Source organism: Micropterus dolomieu, linkage group LG09 (assembly GCF_021292245.1).
Source record: "Micropterus dolomieu isolate WLL.071019.BEF.003 ecotype Adirondacks linkage group LG09, ASM2129224v1, whole genome shotgun sequence".
Classification (NCBI taxonomy): Eukaryota; Metazoa; Chordata; class Actinopteri; order Centrarchiformes; family Centrarchidae; genus Micropterus; species Micropterus dolomieu.
The window spans coordinates 24,441,688-24,455,472 of record NC_060158.1 but is presented as its reverse complement, the minus strand read 5'-3'; the positions used below and the strand labels follow the sequence as shown (position 1 = coordinate 24,455,472).

Sequence of the window (13,785 nt, the reverse complement as noted above, 5' to 3'; positions counted from 1 at the left end):
AGGGTGGAAAAACCAGCATCACATGGAACGGGTATTCTGTGTTGACAAATGTGCAAATGGACTGCCCATCTCATTCAATCGGACGGAAGCATCCCACGTTTTCTGCTTTGTTAATGATTAATGTGATAGACACCATTTTGGACAGAGAACGTGCTTGACAACACACATCAATAATCGGACCTGCTTTACATTCTGTCCACCTTGTTATCAGTGAAAGTGCAGGAAAATAAAACAGTTGACTGCATGCAAAATGGCTGAAGATTTTCCATTTGAGAGTAAACATCAAAACCAATTTCCAGGGGAGGCTGGAGCTGCAGCTACCTTTACCTGACTTTGGTTTTATTACATCAGGGGATTTTCCTATCATCCGCCGGCTGATTTTGAGCTGGGAAGAGCAATTGGTTTGTACAAACTGTGCCCCTCGAATTGTGTGTGTTATATACATTTGTTGGTTTCATTACCATATGTAAGCTGTATGTATATTGTTTTTCCTGTTGTGCCTGTCCAACGAATATACAGCACAGAGTAGGGCTAAACAATTTAAGAAAAAGATCTTTTTGGACTGATATTCTACAGAATCAGATACAATATAAAATATACTTAGAAAACATCTAAGCAAACTTGCCTAGTTTTCTATAGCAAAGCATTAAAGATATTATATAGATATTATTTATTGGTATACACAAATAAACACAAGTATACAAGCTAGTGCCAACATCACTTGTCACCAGAACCATTAGATTAATTATAAATTAATAAATAAATACATAAATAGAGAGAAGAAAGAAAGAAGAGATAGAAAAGCGGCACTTTATCACACCCACAGCCAGTAACAGCCCAAATCACCTTTTGTTTAAAAAGCCAATAGCTGAAGGAATAAAATACCTCACGTATGCGTTTGTTGCACCTCAGGGAAGGTAAAACCTCTGCCATGATGGAAGCAAATTAGACTCACTATTTAAGTGGAGCCGGGAGTTCAGTAAGATGACCTGAGCTTTTTGTCACAAAGATCATTTCAATTTGCGGCACACATTCACAATTTTATAGCAAATATTAAATGTGACTTAACATAAGAAGCATAGAACGCTTTCAGTAGAGACTTGTCAGCTTTGTGTGAGCTTCCTTAAGAAAAACAGCCTTTGGTTTTCCTTTTATGATTAAAATCAGTATTGGCATGTAGGGTAAGTTTGTCATCCAGGATGATTCCAAGTATTTGTAGTGCTGAACTGCAGTCACAGGCTCTGTCTGTTACATTGTTAATCAGGCTATGTAAGTTATGATCTAAGACACAAATCATGACTTTGATATACAGCTGATTAATCACTCTGCCCAGAGCTTCATTTCCTTGACATTTTGTATTTGTAAATGCATTTTTGAATTATTTATCATACACATCTATGTATAAGTTTTCAGATAGTACATGGATTCTACCTTAACAGCATTAATTAAACGTTGCTGTCGGCCGGTCATTACAAACTTGTATGGTGCATGAAAACATTGTCCAAACTATCCAAACACGTCAGACTGAATGAATATTTATTATTTCACTTGACAGAATGGTGCACCCATTAAAAACAGTCCTGAGTTTATAGGGCAGTGTAGGCATCTTATAGCTCTATTGAAAAGGTGGAACAAGATAATATAGAATATACTCTGATACTCTCAGACAGGGTGGAATGTGATGATTTTTCCAAAATGAAAGCTACTTAAGGGGGAAACATGGAGAACGCTATGTTAAGGGGTTTTAAATTGTAAGTCAGAACTGCTGCAATTGCTCAGAATCATAGTGTGAAGGTTCACTTCAAACTGCAGTGGTGTGTGCTTGTATTCAGTGACACCAGCCTGAAGTGAATAAGGCAGCCTCACGGGGAATTAACACACTAGGGAAACTTTATTGCTCCCAGCAACTACAGGTACATGGATGGGTGTGAAGGTCGTGATTAATACCAGTCTGCAGTAATCAGTGGAAATGCAATGAGAGATGTCAAAGCTGGTGGAGAATACAATTTTGCAATAATAAAATTAGAGATATAATCGGCTGCTGAACCAGGGCAAATGAGTAAAAGGTCTCTTAGAGTTATGTTAATAACAGCAACAAGGACATAAAAGAAGCAGTCGGAAAGATTAGTGTTGAATATTTGCTGCTATGTAGCGTAGCAATCACTGCAGTAATTCACACAACAAAAATGACGAAAGCATTTCTTTCTCCACATATGTTGCCATGCAAAAGGGAGACACATCATTTCATCAGACTCCACCAACAACCAATGAGACAGCATGTTTAAGTTATGCTATGGCCATCCATTAAATGATGTGATGTACCCTCATCGTGTCATTTTGCAAAATTCTTGAAATCTGGTGCACACATTCATGTTCCCTTGTACATTTTTGTTAGGTTTGGTTTGTAGGCAGACTCGGGAGCGGACACAGACATGTAGGGAGAGATTAAAGTAAAAGATTTTAATGAACAAATACTGATTGGAAGATTGCTGGGCTTACAAAGTACAGTCCCAAAACGGATTTGTGTCTGTCAGAGGGTAAAGGCGATACTACCAATTCAACAGAGCTGTAATGTAGACTAATGCACAGTAGAATATAGGGCAGGTAGAAATGTCTAAAATTACTTTATTCTCATTAAATTAAGACTCTTTTTATGATTATTTTTTAAGATTATGACTTTTTTAAACTTGTTTAAAGACAGAAGCTTTTAAAGTCCAGGGGTTTATAAATGAATTAAAATAAATGCATTTATCATTGACATGAATGGTTGCCAACAAACAGTACATATTTACTTCCCCAAACAAAAGAGGAGGGAAGACTAAATCATGCCTATATTAATATTTTGAATTGTCACCTACCACCTGAATTTTGTGTGTCACTTTACATAATTTAAGACATTCCCACAGAGTAGACAGAACAAACTGGTGATGAGGGGCAGGAGTATTTGAGCATAGAGTTGATGAGTTGATTGAAGCCAGGTGTGGAGATGAGCCAGGTAGTTCTCATAGTGACCTCAGGAGCAAATAATTCATCTCTTTCTTACTCTTCTCAAAACAAGAGATCTCTAACTGATCTTAAATAAGTCTAATTTCAGTCTCCAGAATGTGGATCAGATATGTCTCAGTTTTGTCTTATTGACCCCACTTAGGGGTTATTTTACTCAAGTATTTAAGTCAAATGTTGAGGTACTTGCACTTGAGGGTTTTCTTTTTAGGGGGCTTTATTCTTTTACTCCCCTTAATTTCAAATCCTTATTGTATTTATTGTTGATTATCTGTTACAAGTTACTGAGAAAAATAACTAAATTTTGACATTAAAAATAATGCACTTTCAAATGTCATGTTTTCCAGTTTCTTAAGGTAGTCACAGCCAGCATAACTGGAACACCCAATACTTTGACCTGACATTTAGAGATTAATTCATTAAGGACCCAATGCACACAAGAACTGAGATACAACATACAGAATAAGCACTTTTACTTTTGATACTTAAGTACATTCACTATGGAATACTTTCATACCTTTACTCGAGTACAATTAAGGAGGACTTTAATTGTGGATATGGTATTTCTACTGCATATCCAGCAAGGTTCTTCAAGCATAGACTGTTATGCAATACAACCAAGCTCACTAACATCTCCCCAGTGCTCCTGGGGTTTAGGAGCAATAAGCAAGACATTAATGAACTTAAAAAGATACAACGATGAGATCTCTTCAATTTCTCCTATTGTAATCTCAAAGTCTCAAAACCTCAATCTCTCCACATCTCATCTTTGCTTCTAAGGGGGGTTTTTAGGAACAACAATTCAGATTGAAGTGATTTCAAAAAGATATACAATTGAGATCTTAGTGCTTTCTCAAGACTTAAAGAAAATACTACTGTGAGCTAAAGATTTTTAGGAACATGTCACCCAGCGCAACCTGCTTTAACCTCAGTCTGTTAGCGTTTTCATTATGAACATGTTGCCAGGCCAGCGTCAGCATTTAGCTCAAATTACCACTGTGCATTTTCAGTCTTCTAATGGGATTTGTTGACAATGATGAAGTATTTTAAAGAAATAGCCTCATCCTTCAACATATTACCACGTGAGTTCACCTACAGCGGTATCCAGCCTTAATCTGAATCAGAACAAGAGCAAATAGTTTTTGATGATGATAAAATGTAGTTTGTTCTCCCTGATGAGCTGTGTGAGGATGCTGGTCATATACACAAATCAGGATGTGTAAACATTAATGGATGGAAAAGCACACTATGCCAGTTGAAAAATGTATAAATAACACATTGCTGTCAGGCAAAAAAGAAAACTTCTCACCTTCAAAATGTCAGGAGCTAAACAAACAGCTGCATTTGAAATTTGACCACTGTATCTTCTATTTTGTCCTCTGGATTTTGAAAGAGTTTTATAAAACCAGGGATCACACACTGTTTCTAGCTCTCTGGGATACATATTCACTCTCATTTGAAGCACAAAAAATCAAAGTGAAACTGTGAACATGGTTTAGCTTCACAATTTAAAGAGCATACTTATATTGTATGTTTTTTTTTCAAACCATCCGCCTTCCATTTAATTAATGCCTGACCCAGTATTATGTTCATATCTTTGAACTGAACCAGAACCATTTTTCCATTTTAAACCTTGCACTAAGACCTTGCCCACACCTTTCAATCTGTCAGTGACCATAGGATCCTCTTTATGTTCTTGAGCAAGACACACAACCATGCCTCCCCTTTTTTTAAATAAAAAAAAAAGCACTCACTGAAAGTCAATATCTGTGAAAATGAAATACACTCCACCAAAGCCAGAGACTAAAGCATAAGGACTCATAGATGTGATCCCATCAAATGCAAAATCTGTGTGATATTATTAGTTATGGAGTGGAAATTTCACTGAAAATCCCTCTGGATTTCTTCTGTGTTGCCTTTTAATATCTCTTCTTATCCATCCTATCTGGTGCAGTTTCAGATATCAATGATAGCAGAGATTAAAAAAAATGGATTCCTAGCTTTTTGGCATAATTTTCATGTTAAGAAATTGGGCTGTTGGGCTACTTTGTTTTTACATTAAGGGTTTCTAAAGCCCAGACATGGAAGATGTAACATTGCTGGCTTCATCTGTTAAAGCAATGGCTTTTTGTCAATCAGACATAGGTGTCTGTCTATAGGTGACTTTCCAAGGAGAACACTGTATTGTACTGTTTTATGAAAAGATAAATACAACACGATGGAAGATCAAATTAAATAACTTAAAATTAAAGTAAAAATTCTTCCTCACTGCTGTGTAGTGACAACCTGAAACTTCACAGATCTGTTACTCAAACTGGAATTCCTGGATTGTTTTTCATCATCTGAAACACAACACTTCCAACTAGGACTGACCCCGAATAGTCAAGGTTTCGATGCTTCAATGGGCGGAGACTGATTCGACTGTATCACGGTCGAAGCTTCGCAGCGAAAAAAGAGGATCATGCCATTTTGATATGGGGGTGCTCAACGTCTGATTTTACATAGAACTACAAGTATTATATTACAATATAAATGTCAACGTTTAATGCTGTAAATAAAAATGTGAAAAGAAAGAAGCTTTAAATAAATGTGCGTGAATAAATCCAAAATTGTAACCCTAACCCTGGGGCAACAGTGCGCATGTGTAGGTGTATCATGTATGTGTGTGTTGGCGGAAGAGGAACACTTGCTGAAGAGACGGAGCCCCAGCTTCACCGGTGTTGTGCAGAGTTGTCCGCACCTCACGGGACTTTCGGATCATTTATCACCACTGATGAACCTCACAAAGAATTGTCTTTAAATAGTAGGCTACTTGAAATAGACCTGTGAGGAACCGCGACGTACATGTAGTTGTCGGCTGCACGGCACGCACGCAAGACTCTGCGCAAGACCGGTGAACGGCAGGCGATCAGAGAGAAAATTGTCAATGACAAGCCACAGTGTAGCTGGAAATGTACAGTGTAATTTACACTGACAAATTAATAAATGTGCTGTATGTAAAGCATTCTGATATTCATAAAATCACCCATTAATGACAATTTAACTTGTTTTTAAAATCTCCTTTGCCCGTCAAGAAGATTATTCTCAACTTAAAATGGGCTCATTTGCTTGCTTTGTGGTTCATTACTGATTTTAGTTATGGACAATAATTGGGACATAAGTTTAGAGTCTTTGAAATGGCGAACGAGCCATGCATTTTCTATTCTATAAGTGCATGTTTGACAGTTCAGACTTGTGCCATATTGGAAGTGTTACTAGGTCTGACCTAGTAAGATTGCCATTGTGACTTTCAAGTAAAAATTGTTTGGGTGCTTAGTCAGACAAGACGCTGAGATGTTAAACAGCCTTCACATACATATATAACAACGAGGTGCACATCTGCAAGTCAAGTGGTTACTTCTTAGAGTTAACTCCCACTGGGGGACTTGGTTCAGCTCAGCCAGCATACTCTCTCAGGTCAGCAGAATTACCTTTCTCAACTGTATAATACAAGGGAGCCTTCAAAACTGCAGAATTTTGAGTTCTCAAATTGCTCACAAGTAGAAGGAGTAAGCCGGGGAGAAAAACAATTTCCACACAACACAAACTGAAAACACTTTACTGTAACTACACCCTGCAAAGTTGATGACTTCTCAAAACTGAAGATTAGGGTGAAAATCACAGCTCACACACTGCTGCTTTCCACCCCCTCACTTTCTCCCTCCCCCCTCTGAAGTGTGAACAGACGCTTTGCTGTCTCAGCTAAGCGAACTTTGATCAGTGCAGGGTTGCCAGCCTTCAGTTGGACAAGGTCAGGGAATTGTGATGATGGCCGGCGTGTTGTCAGAAGTGGGGAGTTGCCACCTGTTTGAGAATATTATCTGCTTGCTCTCACATCTACCTGGACCGTTAATGCCAAAGGGCTTCAAACTGAGTGGAGTCAACAGGCTGCTTTATAGGAGCCCTATTCATTAAGGTGTCCCCAGGTATCCGTGTCAAACTTGCTGCCTTAGACAATAACTAACCTTGGGCTGTATGCAAATCCGCAGTCTGCTGTGAATTACAGAGTTCCACTCAGCAGACAGCGTCACTTATAAGCCTTCCTGTGCATTGGTCTGTGTCAGTGCTGCTGATAAACGGCTGTACAGTTTGTTTTTCTGCTCTGATAGCGAGAATGAAATCAACAGGCAAGCTGTGTCGCAGTCTAGTCTTTCTCAGCCAGTCTTACCCCCAATCCTCTTTGCTTTCCTCCAGGGTGGCATTTGAATGACCTGATCAATTTCTAATCAGGAAAGACCCGCAGCCTTTCTCCCGTTGTAATGGCGTTTCCCACAAATCTTCTATATGGAGGGCTCACTCAAAAATTGTTAAGAGGAAAGGGCAGGCAGCGTGTTTTCTAGGGTTAATTTTTCCCACCCTGTGTAGTGATGATAGTGCTTTATCTCCAACGTGGATCTGCTGTGAGCTAAATATAGAAGATTCCTAAACACAGCTGCACATCAGAATGAAAACCAGGCCCTGTTTAAAGGCAGAGGTGGCCTTTTGAAAAAGAAACCCCAGGGGGTCTGCCTGCTTTGTCAGTCTTGAAAAGCCGAGGTCTGAAAAAACATTCATCTACTCCCTTTTTATTATGGGTATTTTGTCACCAGCAGGTCCCTGACTAACTGTATGGGCTCTATAGTAGCTGGGACATGGTTTATACCAGTGATTCCCAACTCTTTTTGTCAGATATAGCCCTGTTGTGTGTGTGTGTCTTAAAGAAATCACTGGGTTTATATAACTCACTGACGTAAAAAAAAAAAAAATAATCCCAGTTTGGACATTTGAATTGGATGCATTTTAAGTGGCCGCTTGGGTAAGACCATCAAAGAAAGCAAAATAACTGCCAAATGTTTCCCTAATGTACACTTTTTTGTGAACATGACACTAGATCAGTGACTCATGGTGGTATTATGCAAGTTCGTCAGTATTTAGTACATTCTGAATTTCATTTTGTCTCAGTTAACAAAAGCTGTTTCCAGTTATTGATACAATCCTAAGAGTGGAATGGGAGGATTGGTGTTTTGTTCTAGTAATCACTTTCACAATCAATCGAGACATTTTTGATAATTGATGGAGCTGAGAGACTGCGACGCATCCTGTGTAATATGCACTGAAACTAGAGTTTTAGTGCACTAAAGTTTCGTCTTGGAACAATTTGTACTGTGTAATTACATGAATACTGAGCGGTGCAGAATTGACACTCCCTTGTGTACTTAATGTTAAACAGTATTGGAGACTGTTCCTTTTGTACCGTTTTTCCTGGGATGTTTGTCACAAATGTCTTTTCTTATTTGCCTTCTAGGTGGTGAATGGATGACGCGTCAGTCACTGACCTCACAAAGTCGACATCTGTGCCATAAAACTGTCAATGTGTACTGGATCTGATAACAAAGAGCCATAAAGCCAACGGAATCACACTTTGGATTTTCCTTTCTTTGGTCTTGGACGCAAACTTTCCAGCCAACTGATTCTGACTGTGACATGATGCCCAGGCAAAGGAATATTAGGCCTTTTGCTCTGCTGTTTTGCGTCATTACATTTACAATGTTCCTGTTCAGTTACACTTTCCGGGACCCCTCACTCTACTACTTCAAGTACGCTTTTCGCCTGTCTGACAACTTTTTCTCCAAAGGGCTATGCGGCTGCCGACAGTGCATGACGGAGCTGGAGGAGGACCCCTGGTTTGCTGAGCGCTTCAATCAGTCCATCCACCCCCTGATGACCAGGGATAACAGCATCCTCTCTGATGAAACCTTTAAATGGTGGCAGGTAAGATTCAGGGGACGTGTTTAGGGGATTTGCAGTGCTATCCCACAGACAATTGAGGCGGGGAGGGGAACATGCACAATCAGCTTCTGAGAGGAGATGTGCTGCTGAAAAGAAAGATCATAAATAAAGAACAGAGATCACACACTGCTGTAATTCTCCCAAGAAGTGTTTGTTTTTGCCACATTGATTGGTTCAAATCCAAGGGATCTTCACCAGGATCAAGTTGTGAAGCAAACTCCCACGCACAATTTGTTCACATTTAACAAGTGATATGGTGGATATGGAAATTCTTGTTTACTCTCACCATCTTTCCCACTATATCTATAGCTGAAGAGAGATATTTTGTGTCATAACTTCAGTGTATGCTAATATCCCTTCACTCTTTGCAATCTAAATTGTTCCTCCAGAAGAAAATGCTGCAAACATGCCACTTCTGTTGATGAATATGTGCTTTGACTACAGTTAATCTCAAGTGTACAGCTATTGAGGAAAAACTCTAGTCTTCAGTACTTTTTTTCATTGATGTTCAATAGTGCATAAAGCGTTCTGCTTTTATTTGGCATTCCCACTTCTCCACTTGCCTCATCAATGTTTCCTGTAAAGCCACCAAAGAATATGCATGAACATTTTGCAGTTTTTTCTGGGTTTCACATGACTAGAGTTGGATATTGTGTTGGGCTATATTATCTTTGTTATTTATACCATGGTCATGGAAAATGCTTAAATTCTGAATGGCTGGCAGCTATCAGCACAAACTTACCGCACCTCTGGCCGCTAATTAAAACTATACATCTTGTGTGTTTAGGCCTTAGAATCTTGTGTGTCTGCTGGCTTTAGCTTCATCTGTAGAGTGCAGTGGTGTCTATCTTCTCGTCTCTCTCAGGGAGACAGCAAATTTTACTTTTTTTTTTTTACTACAATATCAATGTATTAAGCTCTTTAACTAAGCCACACTGTTGCTATTCTTAGAGTTTAATACTTCTGCATTAATTTATAAATGACACCTCTGTCACAGGTGTGTGGTTCCACTGTCTGGTTACTAGAAAATTATTGATACCTGCAAGCCAACCGGAGTGAAGAAGTAAGTGGGGTGTAGATCAAATTATTGTCACAGTTAGTACTGCTCAGCCTGTGAAAACCTGCTCTGGAGGGAGCCAGTCAGGAAAATAACCCCCACAATGTCATTATGAAAGTTTTAGCCTGTGTTACAAACTTGGGATGTGGAGTTTGAAGGACATGGGTATTTACAAGGAGGGTCTAACAGAAGATGCTATTATGTTGCCTAATGGGAAGTGGAGAATTCAGTGTATTTGGAGCTTGATCAATACTAGAGACTAAAAGTCAGGATATTTCTGAGGATATCTTCTGACTTTGATGCTCAAATTTGGACCATTCTCCTTTTTTTCTTTTTCAATCCATCTCTCACAAGTCCCCCAACTTTATGGAAGTAGTATAATAAATTGCTGGAGCGCGCCTTTTAAAAGTTGAACAATATGTAATGTACCCTGGTCATACTGGCAGTACTTAATGAAAACAGACTGTAAATTGATCTTCCATTCCAATTCGAGCTAATATGTTAATGCATTTTCAGCCTTTGCAAGTTGAAAAATGTATATCTGTCAAATATCCAGCACTAGATTAATTTTACTAACTGACAGTGCAGTCAGTGAAGGAATTGCTATCTCTGCCCCTTCCGTGATTTATTTTTTTACCTGTACTGCTGATTGCTGAGTGTCAGTGTTAAATGGCTGCTAGAGGGGGAAAAACCCTTGGATTCGGAGTGACTGATACACAAACCTGGTATTTACTGTTAGTGTAGCTGAAACATTTCCTCATGTCAAACTGCATTTGAGCTCCACTGCACAATATCTTAATGGATTTAATTCCACGTACTGCACATTTTCCACAGGATCATAAACACACTAAACTTTCTTGTAATTTAGAATTCATGTCAGCTATATAACTAATTATATGCCAGCCTTAATTTGATTCTACCAATATATACTGTACTTTCTGTAAATCCCATTATTAGAGTATAGCTCTCTAAATTAGAAAAGCCTACTCACAAAATGTCACACAGCGATCTTACTTTAGTTTGGAAGGCATTCACTGCCTAAGGTAGTCCCACATTCACCTCACACCATGTCCAATTAGAGGCAAGAATAGAAAAATTACTGCAAGGTTGCCTTCTGTCACTACTCATTTCAGGAAACGCTTCTCACAGGGAGCTTGATGAGGCAAGTGTCACATAGCAACGGTAGCCCGGCCAGATGGTTCGGGCTCTGCTGCTGCAAGGCAAGGGCTTGACCTTTTCAGGTGTACCCGGACTCTTTGTTCCAATGAGATGTTGAAGCTTACATGTTACAGGGCTAAATGAAATCTCTGTAAGGTAGAGTATTTAGACATAATATCTATGTTGTATAATTTTATTTTTTTGAGTGTTTATACTGTAGTAGAATTAGTATTTTCATTAAAAGCTACATTTCAGTAAATAATACCTTATTGCTTATATTCAATGTCAAATAAAATTCAAAAATGTTGAATGGTTTTCCCAGAACTGTATTGGCAAGGTGGAAAAGCCTCCACAATATTATATTAGACCAAAAGTCACTAAAGCTCTGCATTTAAACTCATGAGAGACTGTTGCAGAACATTCTGTTTCCAGCTGCCACAGCACAATATGTAACAGTATATAGTGCACACACATTCATGCATTTATTTGCCGTCTCTCCACGAGTTCAAAGCCACCAAAAGAAGGCCAAGCCAAAAGAGCCCCTGCAGACGAAGCTAAGCCGCCCCTGAGGTTATTTCAGAAATGTGCTCGGTGTCTCGAGCTCTGCTGCCCTTGTTCAATCACTTCTACTTAAAGTGGCCCGGGAGCTGTTGCTCTCTCTGAAGCCTGTCTCTGCTGTGTCACCAGTGGTTGCAGTCAGAGAGGCAGCCGGCCAACTTTAGTGAAGTGGTGGAGGAGCTGTTCCAAGTCATCCCTGATGAAGTGCTCTACATGGATGCCAGCCCCGAGCGCTGCAGGACCTGCGCCGTGGTGGGGAACTCTGGGAACCTGAAGGGGTCCCACTACGGTGCCCTCATCGACTCCAGCAATTTCGTCATAAGGTCAGTTAGCGCTTCAATCTGTGGTGTGATTATGAGAATAACACAGCTACACACTTTTGACATTTGCTATGACATTTATTTTTGTCACTGGCAATAGTCTCCTGCTGCTTTATTTATTTGTTGGGGGGGGGGTTGTTTTTTGGTTAAAGGATGATTTCAGTTTTGTACAAATTGGGTCTGATTTTTGTAGCTTTGGCTAAATTTTGATTATGATGACAGTTCCCACCAAAGTAAATGATAAGAGCATGAAAATACTGTATCATTGTTAGAACAAACTCGGAGAAGGCTAGAAAGATGATCAAATAAGTAGTAAAGAAGGCAACAATTTAGCCAGATTATTAAAACCACTTAGTTTGTGAGTATATAGGTATATAATATAACTAATAACTAATAAATTTAAATTAATAATACAACTATACCTTTTTGAAAAATTTTGTATTTGTCCACTAAGAATTATGTAAAATTATATTTCAGTCAGTGAGGAGAAGCTTTGAACCAGTATTGTTTTATACCATCTGGCTATGGCTCTGCCCTCATGTCCGTGGATACCAACTACCTGCTGACGTAGTAGAGTAATAGATCAAAACTGAAGTTTAGTGGTCTGTAAACTGATGCAATTTACAACTGACAGTTAGGGTCATCATTTTACCGTTCACCTTCCAAATAAATTTCATCAACCTGAGGGTCTAAAACCTTAGATGTTACCTCATTTTCACAAGTCATTATTTAACTTTATGAAATAATTATATAAAAAAAAGACACAACTGGTTATGAACTGTAAATGCAACCAATGATTATTTTCATTTTAGATAAATTTGCTGATTCAATTTTAGCTTATTTGATAAATGATTAGGTTTATTAATCTAGGTCAGATGTATTGTGAAAAATACAGTCTCCTAGAGCCTAACCTGACATATTCAGAGTGCTTGTTGTATTCAATCATTAAACCAGAACCCAGGGATACTCAGTTTACTATCATAGAAGAGTGTGAAAACTAGATGAAGGTAGGGCTGGGCAATAAAACAATAAAATTTTCTGATGTACGAATTAGCAATACATTTTTCTATTAAGTCATATTTTGTTGAGGACAGGGGACTGAAAAAATATTTACTAATCATAATTTTTTTCAAAAAATTGTTTTGAATGTTTTTCAAATGTTTTTCATGTTCTGACCATAAAGAAAAGTTTAACCACCCAATTAACTATGTAGTTTCACTCAAGAGCAAAAATCTGCCTTTAAACTGGAAAAGAAAAATGATTTTCACATTTATCGCGATAATTATCGATATCGAATAGTATGAAATGTTTTTATTGTGATAAACTTTTCGCCCAGCCCTAGATGAAGGTTTTATTTTTGGATTAAATCACTTTTTAATATACTGTAATTATAATATGTATTGTATAATACTGTATTTATAATAAATGCTGTAGTGGAAGAAGTACTTACTTACTTTATTCAAAGGTAGGACGGTAGAATGGTGACAGGAAATGAGGGAGGACAACGGGACGCTGTGATCATAATGCATGCATCTTAACCCCTAGACCCCTTGGTACTGAGCTTTAACTGACTAGACTAACCACAACTGGTTTTCATTTAGTTTATAAATAAGTTTTAAACTGGTGTGCTTTTATTTTCTCACATCCTGTAGCACTGATCAGTTCTAAAACAAATACGCAATCAAATCAGCTGCAACATATCCAGCTTATTATACTGCATACAACAATGTTTTGTAATTAGTGAATTCAGTGGCAGACGAACACTGGAAAAGGCTTTAATTTTGCTCGCTGTGTAGTGTCACCATCTTTCTCTGTTATTTCTTCCACTTCCGATAATGCACTCAGCTGAGAGTTGTGGTTGGAGATTTCACTTAACACATT

The 13,785-nt window shown here is 38.4% G+C and overlaps 1 protein-coding gene across 1 annotated transcript in view; it reads left to right on the top strand.

Moving 5' to 3' along the window:
• Nucleotides 1-13,785, top strand: part of LOC123976449 (CMP-N-acetylneuraminate-beta-galactosamide-alpha-2,3-sialyltransferase 1-like) — a 60,430-nt gene that overhangs the window by 25,979 nt on the left and 20,666 nt on the right. The window contains exons 3-4 of the mRNA XM_046058642.1: nt 8,327-8,793; nt 11,714-11,907. Of these exons, the coding sequence (XP_045914598.1) occupies nt 8,506-8,793; nt 11,714-11,907 (482 nt within the window). The 5' untranslated portion in view covers nt 8,327-8,505. The remainder of the gene's footprint in view (nt 1-8,326; nt 8,794-11,713; nt 11,908-13,785) is intronic.